A 12,322-nucleotide genomic window follows, 5' to 3' on the forward strand; every position below is an offset into this window, starting at 1 on the left:
TTCCACACTCATATAAGAAATACTTCGTTCCCCTCTCCAACTGATATGAGATCTCACAATCCATCCTCTTGGGGGCCTAGCATCACCACTGGCATATTGCCCCGTGTCTGACACTGATATCATTTGTAACAACTCAAGCCCACCGCTAGTAGATATTATCTGCTTAGACCTGTTACATATCGCCGTCAGCTTCACAATTTTAAAACGTATCTACTAGAGAGAGGTTTTCACACCCTTGTAAGGAATCTTCGTTCCTCTCTCCAATCGATGTGGAATCTCACACATCTCAATTGGTCTAAACCCTTTTGAAAAAATTAGAAGCCACGAGAGCTTATACTCAAAGTGAACAGTATCATTTCATTGTGTAAGCTCGTTGTTCCTAACAAAACGTCGCTATGAGAACCTACCAGTTGTCGTTCACAAAACACATGATAATATATATATTCATTATTAAGAGTTATAAGGTAACCAAACAATGGAAATGACACCAACAATGGGTTAGCATATATTTCTTCAGAATACATATTACTATCTAGTTTAATAAACAATGGAACGATCACAAATGATTCACCTCAAGAATTGGAGCTCTGTTGCTACAAAAGTGTTGTCTTACACAAACCAGAAGGGAGAAGATGAATGAATGGCTCGCGAGTTTGGATTGCAAAACTCGAGCACGTTACCCCGGAATTCGCTCGAAGATCTTCGCATCGTCTTCAACGAGAAACATGGCAGATCTTTCAGCACTTCTTTTTGCTTCTTAGTTGAATGGATTATGGCTAACTCTAATCAAAAACCATATCAATCAACCTTCACTTGAACCACTGCCATTTGGTTCTCTCCTTATCATGCTCAGCAAGTCCTGAACAACCGTCGACATCGGTGGCCGGAATTCAGGCTCCGACTGCAAAATGTAATCGAGGTTTGATGAAGATGATTCATTTCAGGTTACAATCCAACTCTACCAGGTTAGAGCATGGAGCTATAATAATGGCATGATACTTTTTTGGAATGTCATGAAGCTGCTCACCTGAACACATTTTGATATGATATCGGCGAAGTACGACAAGGATTTGGCAGGATATCGACCATTGAGTGAAGGATCGACCATGCTCGTCAATGCCTCTATGTCATGAAGCTGTGGAATCGCCCATCTGACTAAGAACTGCTCACCTCGGGTCCTTGTTCTATCCAAAACAATGGAAAGACGATGAATACACTAAAAATGGACCAATAATAATTGATATCGCTTTCTTTCAACAACGTACCTGTCGTAAGACATCCGTCCCGTGAGAAGTTCCAGCATAACCACACCGAAGCTGTAAACGTCACTCTCGAGTGTATAAACTCCCGATTCAAATTCTGGCGCCCCATAACCATATGCTGTCAGAAGCTGACCTGATAGCTGGAAAGTATGGAAAATGAAGTGTCAAATGCAATAGAGATGTCAAGTGTAAACTCCTCATTTTGGTACCGCTCTCGTGGCCCGCACCGAACCGTGCTTTACCCCTAGATGTCCTACAAATAGAGAATTGTGACTATGAGAAGGTTAAAGATTATCGCTTACCTGACTAACAGCTCCTTTTGATATCAATGGAGCCAGACCGCAATCCGAAACACGGACTGAAAACTCATCATCGAGTAGGACATTTGCAGACTTGAAATTCCTATGAATAACAGGTGGCTGACAGACCTCATGCAGATACCTTCGAACAAAAGATGAAAACCAAATGAATACGAACGTATACACAATTTCCCCATTACGATGCTCATTGGCTTGTAACATCAGGCAAACCAAACGAAATATGAGAAAATGATAACATCAGGCAATTAACTTTATGCCCATATTACTGAAAAAATGCTATATTTTAGAAGGATTATAATTGGATCGCAGAGCCAGTCACAATCTACCAAAGGGCACATCATGAGACATGGACAGTGAGGAAAAAGAGTTGCCTGATTCGGCTTGCTTTGGACATTATCGATTTTGTTGACCGTCATGGAAAGAAAACTCAGAGCCCCTTAAGACATTATCAATTTTGTTGACCGTCGTGGAAAGAAAACTCAAAGCCCCTTAAGAAACTCCTGGTGTGCAAAGCAACATCATAACCCCTCCTTGTATTCATACACAACTTGTGAGATCCCACGTTAGTTGGGGAGGAAAAAGAAGCATTCTTTGTAAGGGCGTGGAAACCTCTCCCTAATAGACCCGTTTTAAAAATCTTGAGGTGAAGCCTAAAAGGGAAAGCCCAAAGAAGACAATATTTGTTAGCGATGGGCTTGGGCCGTTACAAATGGTATAAGAGCTAGACATCGGGCGATGTGCCAACGAGGAGGCTGGGCCCCAAAAGGGGTGGACACAAGACAGTGTGTCAACAAAGATGCTGGCCTCAAAAGGGGTGGATACAAGGCAGTGTGTCAACAAGAACTACACAACTAATAATACAAAAGAATTAAAATATTTTGTTTCCAGAAACATAAACATTGAGAACCACAATACCAAATCTTGATCATGCAAATTGGATAAAATTAAGCTGAGCAGCTTAAAAGGTTAAGAATTTCGGTTAGGGAAAACCACGAATGATGGCCTAAATTGCTTAGGGGAGGGAAGCAACGACGTGTTGAAGCTAAAACTAGCATAAAAAAGGTCATATGAATAGGTTACTTACTCCAAGGCTCTTGCAGCCCCAAGAGCCATTCGAATGCGGGCATTCCAAGAAAGGTTCTTCCTAAACTCTTCATCTGAGTGCAACGCATCCTGCAATGTTCCACCACTGCAATACTCATAGATAAGAAGCCTTTCGCCATGCTCTGCACAGTAACCACTGAGCTCAACCACATTAGCATGCCGGATTCTATCGATATTATTCACTAACTCAAGAAACTCGTCGTCTTTTTGTTGATTGAATGCTCTTTTATCCAGTTTCTTGACGGCCAGTAGCTTCAAAATCATTAGAATGGTCAAATGTTAGATATGATGTCATTAAAACACAAACAATACCACGATGCATATCAATAAGGAGAAAATGAGATTCTTCTCATAAGTGAATCATAGAACTTTGCACAGCACAGTTTTAAAATGCGTCTTTATAAGAAACGTTTCGTTTCCCTTTCCAACCAACATGGGATCTCACAATCCACCCCCTTCGGAGTCCAGCGTCCTCACTAGCACACCGCTCGATATCTGGCTCAGATACCATTTGTAACAACCCAAACCCACCGCTAGTAGATATTGTCCGCTATGGCCCGTTCCGTATCGCAGTCAGCCTCACAGTTTTAAAATGCATCTACTAGGAGAGGTTTCCACACCTTTATAAGAAATGCTTCGTTCCCCTCTCCAACCAATATGGGATCTCACAGAAACAACTTGAATACTTTTCATAATCTGCTGCACGAAGTTTATAGTCAACAACTAATAAAAAGCTAGATTAAGTGGCTATGTAGGTGTTCGTAAAAGTAATCAATCCATTAGACGTTTATTCACATTCTAGCCCAACTCAAAATAAATTTAACTCTCAATCTGAGCATGGTTAAGATTAATATATCAGCAATTCTCACTAAATATGTCTCCACATGCTGACTCCTCGATAGAATCGTAACTGGTACAGATAACGATCAGTAAAATTATTAAGACACAGGAAGAATAAAACACCAAAAGCGGCAGGAACGAACTACCATAAGCATTGCCATTCAACAGAAGGACTAGCAAAGAGTTAGAAACGTAACGAAATTATTGAAAGCAGCAAATTTACCTTCCCACTGGGGAGCTGGGCCCTATAAACAGTCCCCAGCATACCTTCTCCAAGAAGATTCTCCGGTGAAAAGCTGTTTGTATACTGCTGTAGGGACGCAATGGTGAAAGATTTTGCAAAAGTTGAGGTAGTTCTATGTTTGGTGGGAGGCTTCAAGGGAAGAACTTCGGCTGGAACACTGGGCACAGCAGTGACCTCTTCGATAGGAGGTGGTGGTGGTGGAGGGGGAGGTGGTGGGGGAGGGGGCGGCATTAGATAGACATCGAGTGCGCTCATATCTACTTCATGATGATCCTTCTTCGGTATAGCACTCATTCTTGGCATGTTTGTCTCTCTCTCTTCATGAGCTTTTGGGACCTTCTGAGCTTCTATTTGAGTTTCCTGCTTCGGCCTTACTACTGCCTCGATCGGAACTGTTGATAATTTTCACAAGTCAGATCATAACTAAGAATAAGTTTTCTATACAAATTAAATAGTTATAATAAAATAAAAGTGCTAAATTAGGATCTATTAACCTTTAGGTATCTGATCAACTGGAGGGCGCATGGATCCGTCATTGCCAGCATTCTCTCTCTCAGCCCTATAAGCACCTATCTGATGACGTCGCTTGGAAATACTATCAACCGTTCTCCTTCTGCACCTTGGCATAAAAAGCACACATGCCAAAACCAAGATTATGAATGACAATACCGCTGCAAGTGTTATCAAAGCAACCCTTTTAGTGTTTTTCTTATTTCTTCCAGTGCTCAATTCCTCAGGCGCTGATGGTCCATCAGCCTGATTCTTTGGTTTTTGTTGAGAAGATGGTCGTGCTTCAGGAACAGGCGGTGCTGGTGGTGGTGCTGGCTTTGACGGTGACGGTGGTGATGGAGATACAGAAGGAGGAAGCGTCGGAGAAACAGAAGAATTAAATGGGTTTCCATCCTTTCTGTGTAAGAGATAGTGATGCCAAAATGAGATCAACAAGATTTGGTTCTTATGTTTAAAATAGTCCAATTCAGAAAATGCAATAAAAGAAAAACCTCATATCCTCCCTCTCACCTAAAATTAGGGATACTCAGCAACTTCTCAGGTATGGGTCCAGAAAAAAGGTTGTTCTCTATATTCCTGCTCAAACACAAGGAAATAACCATTTAGGAAGCAAGCAAAAGATAGCATACGCCAAGCGAAGTTTCGAGATTTCGCAAAACTATCTATAATTTGAATCTAATGGCTGCCTGAAAACTGAATGAAAAAAGATATTAGGGACAAGTACAAGTCTTTTAGTGGAAGATCTTGTAGAACATCAAGGGTCCCTGATAGTTGATTATTCTGCAAATGCCTGCAAATTAGAAGTAATTAGTCCACGAATGAACATATCTAATTCACATCGGGCCAGAGCTACAATATATACTCACAGGGTGGTCAATGCCAATAAATTGCTTGCAGATGGAGGCAGTGGCCCACTCAAGTTGTTATTGGATAAGTCCCTACAGAAGTTACGGGTTGAGCAATCGAACCAAGTACTAAAGCATAAGCACAAAAACTAAGAAATGGGACATACAAATTGACCAATTGAGTAATGGCTTGAAAGGAATCTGGTATTTCTCCACTTAATTTGTTGTCGTTCAACGACCTATAAGGTAGAAAAAGAAAAATCTCAGGCAAACGTGAAATTCATAAGCCAAGTAACAAACTAAAAAACACAAACAGGGAACATGGGCTAACATGGCGGACAGTTGAATCAAAGATGATAATGAACTCGGAATGCTTCCAGTGAACTCGTTAGCTGAAAGAAACCTGCAAAAGATAGAGATGAATAAATATTTTGCAATTCATGCACAAGGAAAGTAACAAAGCATAAGCACTAGAGAATAGGAGCATACAAGTTCTGCATGGTAACGGGTAAACTTGATGGAATACTTCCCCCTATATGATTGTTGCTTAAATCACTGCCAGCGAGCATAGGTCACAATGTAAACGTCAGCAACTAACATAGCAAGAGAAAGCAAAGTAGCAGATGATTTATATGTAATCATTAGCCATCAGCAATGTAGCTAGATGTGACAGCCTAAGCATTGTGAGATCCCACATCGATTGGAGAGAGGAACGAGTGTCAGCGAGGACGCTGAACCCCGAAGGGGGTGGACATCGGACGGTATGCCAGTGAGGACACTAGGCCCTAAAGGGGGTGGACACCAAGCAATGTGCCAATGAGAACGTTGTGCCCCGAAGGGGGGTGGATTTTGAGATCCCACATCAGTTGGAGAGGGGAATGAAGCATTATTTATAAGGGTGTAGAAACCTCTCTCTAGTAGACGCGTTCTAAAAACCTTGAGGGGAAGCCCGAAAGGGAAAATCCAAAGAGAACAATATCCTCTGGCGGTGGATTTGGTTTGTTACACTAGATGAAATAAATATACAAGTAATGCACGCTTTGGCAGGTCATGGTTTCTAACATGAGAGAACACATCATTCGGAAAGGGGATCTTTCAATCAAGAACGCAGCCAACAATTAGAAACTAGACCCGTCATTGTTAATGCAGGGACACACGTAATTACTTACATTGTTTGGATAGAAGAAAACAGTCCCAAGCTATCACCGAGTTCACCTCCCAAATTAGCAGCATTAACAACTCTATATCAAAAAGTTCAGTTAACTGTGTTTTGAAAAGTATAAAACAAACTACTCCAGAAAGGAAACTAACATACATTTTAATGATATTTGAATCATTACAAACAACACCCTGCCATGCGTCTCCGCATGGGTCTTGCCCAATGCCCCATCCAGGAAGATTGGGGAGCCCCAGCGCAGTATGAAAGCTACTAATAGCAGCAACTATGAACAAGAAATAATGCAGTTCATCAGCCGTAGAGATCTACTCTATTATAAAGACATCAGTAATAAAATGCACTAGAAAAACATTAATCACACCCCTGATTCGCATTTTCTTGGATCAAAATGACGAATCATATGACAAAAATAAAGCGTTTAAATTAAAATGAAGGCTTACAATCGCCTGGATTCGTAATTCCGAGAAGAACTTGTGCTGCACAGATCACGAATCCGACTAAAACCTGTGCCAAGATCCTCAAATTGGCACTCCTCAAAGATCTCCAACCCATTGATGCAAAACTCACCTCGATTTCTTCTTATTCTAAAAACCGAATCCGAGCAAGCATCCTCCACAACCTGAAAGCGCCGACCAAAAAATAGCGCAATAAAATCCACAGAAACCGACGGAATTCAAGCTCAACATTTCACAAAACCAAGATTAAACTCAATATCGAGCAAAATCGAAGTCAAGAACTACTAAAAACGATTCAAATCTGAATCTATTAAGAAATAGGTTCCAGCGAATGAGATACGAACTTGCAGTGAAGTTGGAGCATGAAACTTACCAAAATGTAGAGCGAAATTGACGTTGGAAAGCGAGGAATCGAGAGAAAAAAAAGCTGGAAGTAACTTTCTAAAAGCTCGAGTTCTCAATTATAGGAAGGATTAGATGAACTGAGATTCATTGAATTAAGAAAAAAGAAGTAGAACACGTCAAATTTCTGGTTTCCAATTCGATTCTCAACTCGATTTAAGCTCAAATCGACGACACCCTAAAAAAACGATGAAGCTGGAAAATCAAGTAAAAGGCAAAGTTGGAAACGTAGGAGAACAGTACGGTGAAGGTGAGAATTTCTCTTGAACTTCGCTCCGTTTTCTCTCTCTGGTTTTGGTCTGTGTTCTATTTCTCTCTCTAAAAAACAAAATTTATAAAAAAAAAAAAAAAAAAAATTAAGTTTATGAACATGAATGCTGATTTGTCATGCATATCGTTTTTCAGATGAAACATGCAGAACGTACGCCACGCGCTTGAGAGCGCGTGAGATAGCTTCGTATTTGCTTAAAAAGGGTTGATGGAAATGTGGACTTTCTTTATCGTATTCTTTGGTCATTTTTTATTTTTTATTTTTTTTATTTTTTTTTCATATTGAGCTAATCATATATTTATTTATTTTCTTCAAATTGTAAATTTTATAATTTTAAAGAAATACAATTTATACTATATTTTTAAAAAAATTATAATTTGATAAAATAAAAATAACATAAATAGTCGATAAATTTTTTATAAATCGTCCTCAGACCCTTCTAACATTTTACCTAATTTTTATCTAACAGTACTAGACACTTTAAAAATGTTCTAATAAAATCTATAATAAATTTATAAAATTTTAAATGTATCTAATAAATAATTGATTTGTTCGAAATTTTTTTAAAAAATATTATGATATTCCACATTCGTTGAGGAGGAGGACAAACCACGGGTGTGAAAACCTTCCTCTAGCAGACGCATTTTAAAGCCTTGAGGGGAATCTCACGAAAGCCTAAAGAGTACAATATCTGCTAGCGGTGGATTTGGGCCGTTACAAAATGGTATCAGAGCCAGACACCGGACGATGTGCCAGCCTTCTCGCTATTTTCCCAAAGGGGGTAGACACAAGGCAATGTGCCAGTAAGGACGCTGGTCCCGAAGGGGGGTGGATTTGGTGGCAATCCCACATCGATTAAAGGAAGGAGTGCCAGTGAGGACACTAGGCCCCGAAGGGGGTGGATTGTGATGTCCTAAATTGGTTGGGGATGAGAACAAACCACCTTTTATAACGGTGTAGAAACCTTCTCCTAGCATACGTGTTTTAAAGCTTTGAAGGGAAGCCCGAAATGTTAGCGGTGGATGTACTAAATTTGTTCTATTTTTTGTAAATTAAAATAGTAAAATTATAATTTAATTATTTTTTAAAATCATACAAATTTAGTTATTATAGGTTGAACGGTGTGTAGCAATTTGATTTAAATAAAGGAATAAGAATATAATGGTATAATTTATATTCTGGAAAAAGAATATAATTTATGGATTAGAAGTGGATAAGGATGTTGGATGTTCCAACCCATCTTAGAAAAATATTAATGGTGGAATTTATAAATACAATTTATAATTAATATTTATAAAAAAAATATATTAATTATTTTAACTTTTATTTAGAAGACTAATACTTTTCTTGAGTCAAAGTCCACGGAATTATATTAAAAATGTGTAATTATGTAAGTTATGGTAAGTCGTCCAAATTGGAAGTCAAATTCTAGTTTCCTTGGTAATAAATAAATGTTTATAATTTATAATTAAAGTAAGTTTCGTACAGTTGAATTAAAAATCGAGAATAAAGGAAGGAAAAGAGAGAGATTTCTCTTGTTGTAACAGCAGAAGCTCACCTCTAGTAGATATTGTGATGTCTCAGGTTGGTTAGGGAGGACAACAAAACACCATTTATAAGGGTGTGGAAATCTTCTCCTAACTGACGTATTTTAAAAACCTTGAGAGGAAGTCCGAAAAGGAAAGCCCAAAGAGGACAATATTTGCTAGCGGTGGGCCAGACATCGGACGATGTGCCAACCTTGTTAATGTTCCCCAAAGGGAGTAGACACGAGGCGGTGTTAGTAAGGACGTTGGCCCCAAAAGGGGTAGACACGAGGCGATGTCAGTAAGGATGCTGGCCCTAAAGGGGGTGAATTCCCCAAAAGGGTAGACACGAGGCGGTGTCAGTAAGGATGCTGGCACTAAAGGGGGTGGATTCCCCAAAAGGGTAGACACGAGGCGGTGTCAGTAAGGACATTGGCCCCAAAGGGGGTAGACATGAGGCGGTGTCAGTAAGGATGCTGGCCCTAAAGGGGGTGAATTCCCCAAAAGGGTAGACACGAGGCGGTGTTAGTAAGGACGTTGGCCCCAAAGGGGGTAGACACCAGGCGGTGTCAGTAAGGATGCTGGCCCTAAAAGGGGTGAATTCCCCAAAAGGGTAGACACGAGGCGGTGTTAGTAAGGATGCTGGCCCCAAAGGGGTAGACACGAGGCAGTGTGTCAGTAAGGATGCTGGCCCCAAACGGGGTAGACACGAAGTGGTGTGCCAATAAGGACGCTGGCTCCAAAGGGGGTAGACACGAGGCGGTGTGCCAGTAAGGACGCTGGTCTAAAAGGGGGTAGACACGAGGCGATGTGCCAGTAAGGACGTTGGTCCCAAAAGGGGTAGACACGAGGCGGTGTGTCAGTACGAACGTTGGCCCTAAAAGGGGTAGACACGAGGCGATGTGCGAGTAAGGACGTTGGTCCCGAATTAATGAGTCATGAGAATTATGCTCAAACTGGACAATATTAAATGATCCATATATTAATACAAAGTATAGTGTGAAGACTTCATATTTGTATAATTAATAAAGTATATTACAAATACATAGTACGTCATTTATTTTGTCACGTAGAAAATATACTATATAGTTGAATAATTTCTCTCGTTTTAGAGTATTGAATTGGAGTCAAGATAGGGGGCTAAAACTCACGCGCATGAAATAGGCGCGTGGGAAATGTCGACGTGGAGAACCAAGAAGCTTTAACCGTCACAAAGAGGGTAAGCCGGAAGCTAGTGTTAACAATGCGCCATCACGTAGTCGGTCGACTGTGACTTGTGGGCCCTCTGTTAGAACCCCACGGCTCACAGTCACCGCCCCCCTCGCAAAAACTTCCAAAATTTTAAGTTTTTTTTTTTTTTTTTTTTTTTTATTAATTTAATATTATATTTAAATATCAATCACTTAAACCGCTACGGTAAGACAAATAAAAAGTACACTCGTGAAATAAGCTCGAGACAAATGCCTCTTTTTCTTGTCGATAAGAGTTACGAGAATATGACCTATCTTGTACACGAGCTTTGTAAAGCATTTACTTCTCGAGAAACTCGAGATTCATAACTACTAATATTACGAGAATATGAACTAGATTGCTTCGTTGGTGATGAAGCTTTTGAGTACTCGATAAAATTTTGGTTAATTACTAATAGAAACGTGATATTTATTTTTTGAAGTCGCGATTGTTCACATTTGAGATCAATCGTCGTGCTCATCGTAACTCGAACTATCAAAGATCTAAAATCTCCAAGATTTGTAATCGGAACTGTAACGGCCCAAATCCACCGTTAGCAGATATTGTCCTCTTTGAGTTTTCCCTTTCGGGTTTCCCTTCAAAGCTTTAAAACGCGTTTGCTTGGAAAAGGTTTTCACACCCTTATAAATGGTGGTTTGTTCTCCTCTCAAATCAATGTGGGACATCACAGGAACGCTATCAAAGAACACAAGTGAAGACGTTTGTTGCAATTTGTACGTGTCATCGATTGTTACATCACGTAGGTTTGTGTAGTCGTCGAAGGAAGAAGTTGCACGGGTATCACTGAAGAAAGTTTGTCACTGATCGAAAATCGTGTCGTTGTCATGATGCCAAAGAAGAGAGAAGAACCATGGTAAGTGTAGCTGTTCGTAATTTTTATTTATTTATTTATTTTAAAATTATAGAAAAGGTATATTTTTTTTTAGGATATATCTAATATTCAAATATTTATCTAAAAAAATAAGAAAAATGTTTTTCAATAACTAAAATAATTACCAAATATTTAATAAGTAATTTTCGTGAATTTCTCAAGGCTAACATAAATTTAAAAAATCATTTAAAAATAATAAATCCGATTATTTAATTCCAATAATTGCTTTTGAACGAATTTTGAAAATTTTCACCGCTTTTGGTCAAAAAGTGACTGATTTTCTAGTACGGCCCAGTAAAAAGCCAACAATAATATTCCAATTTCCACCGTGGCACGTGACAACCTTTTTTAGAGAATAAAAATAATAAAAAAAAAATGGGGAGTTTTTGCAATTTGGCTATTTAGATGGGGGAAAAAAGTAACTTTTCTAAAACCAAAAGGGTTTTTTAACAAATAAATAATTAATTAGCAAAAACAACCTTTTTAAAAAAAGGAATTTTTTCTTTACTTTTTTACCCCTCTGACGTTACATAAAATTCCCTTTTTTTTTTTCTTCATATATATTTAAAAATGAATGTAATATAAATTAAAAAATAAAAAGAAAACGGGTCGTTGGTTGTTATTTAAGATCTTATATTACTCGGGTATCTTATACCGTGTGTGAAAAAGACCGAAAGCATAAAAATAAGTCTTTTTCCAAATGATGAAAGGGAATTTGACTAAAATGTCGTTTTAGTCGCCTTCGTATATCTATATCATCGTCTACTTTAAGCTATTAAAATAAAATAAAATAACGTGTGTAACGGCCCAGATCAGCAGATATTGTCTTCTTTGACCTTTCCCTTTTAGGCTTCCCCTCAACGCTGAAACCGGTTTCCACACCCTTATAAATGGTGATGTTCTCCTCCCCAACCAATGTGAGACATCACAATCCACCCCCATTCGGGGCCTAGTGTCCTCACTGTCATTCTTTCCTCCCTCCAATCGATGTGGGACCGCCCCCAAATCCACCCCCATTTGGGACCCAGCGTCCTTACTGGCACACCGCCTCGTGTCTATCCCCTTCGAAGAACATCGAGAAGGCTGGCACATCATTCGGTGTCTGGCTCTGATACCATTTGTACACCCCCTTCGGAGAACATTGAGAAGGCTGGCACATCGTCCGGTGTCTGGCTCTGATACCATTTGTAACGGTCCAGATCTACCGCTAGCAGATATTGTCTTCTTTGGGCTTTCCCTTTCGG

General features: G+C 39.5%; 1 protein-coding gene across 1 annotated transcript; it reads right to left on the reverse strand.

The window, feature by feature from the left end:
- Positions 1–482: 482 nt before the first annotated feature.
- On the reverse strand, positions 483–7,482 carry LOC111437159 (protein STRUBBELIG-RECEPTOR FAMILY 3-like). Its single transcript, XM_023075015.1, has 17 exons — positions 7,131–7,482; positions 6,743–6,921; positions 6,441–6,567; positions 6,295–6,366; positions 5,615–5,680; positions 5,457–5,528; positions 5,293–5,364; positions 5,147–5,218; positions 5,005–5,070; positions 4,791–4,856; positions 4,265–4,677; positions 3,750–4,162; positions 2,667–2,938; positions 1,565–1,703; positions 1,266–1,402; positions 1,028–1,184; positions 483–901 (listed from the first exon to the last, which is right to left on the reverse strand). Exons 2-17 carry the CDS (start codon positions 6,852–6,854, stop codon positions 803–805), a joined length of 2,355 nt encoding a protein of 784 aa, XP_022930783.1. The 5' UTR covers positions 6,855–6,921; positions 7,131–7,482; the 3' UTR covers positions 483–802.
- Positions 7,483–12,322: the final 4,840 nt, after the last annotated feature.

The sequence above is a fragment of the Cucurbita moschata genome, unplaced genomic scaffold (genome assembly GCF_002738365.1).
Source record: "Cucurbita moschata cultivar Rifu unplaced genomic scaffold, Cmos_1.0 Cmo_Scf00062, whole genome shotgun sequence".
In the NCBI taxonomy this organism is placed as follows: Eukaryota; Viridiplantae; Streptophyta; class Magnoliopsida; order Cucurbitales; family Cucurbitaceae; genus Cucurbita; species Cucurbita moschata.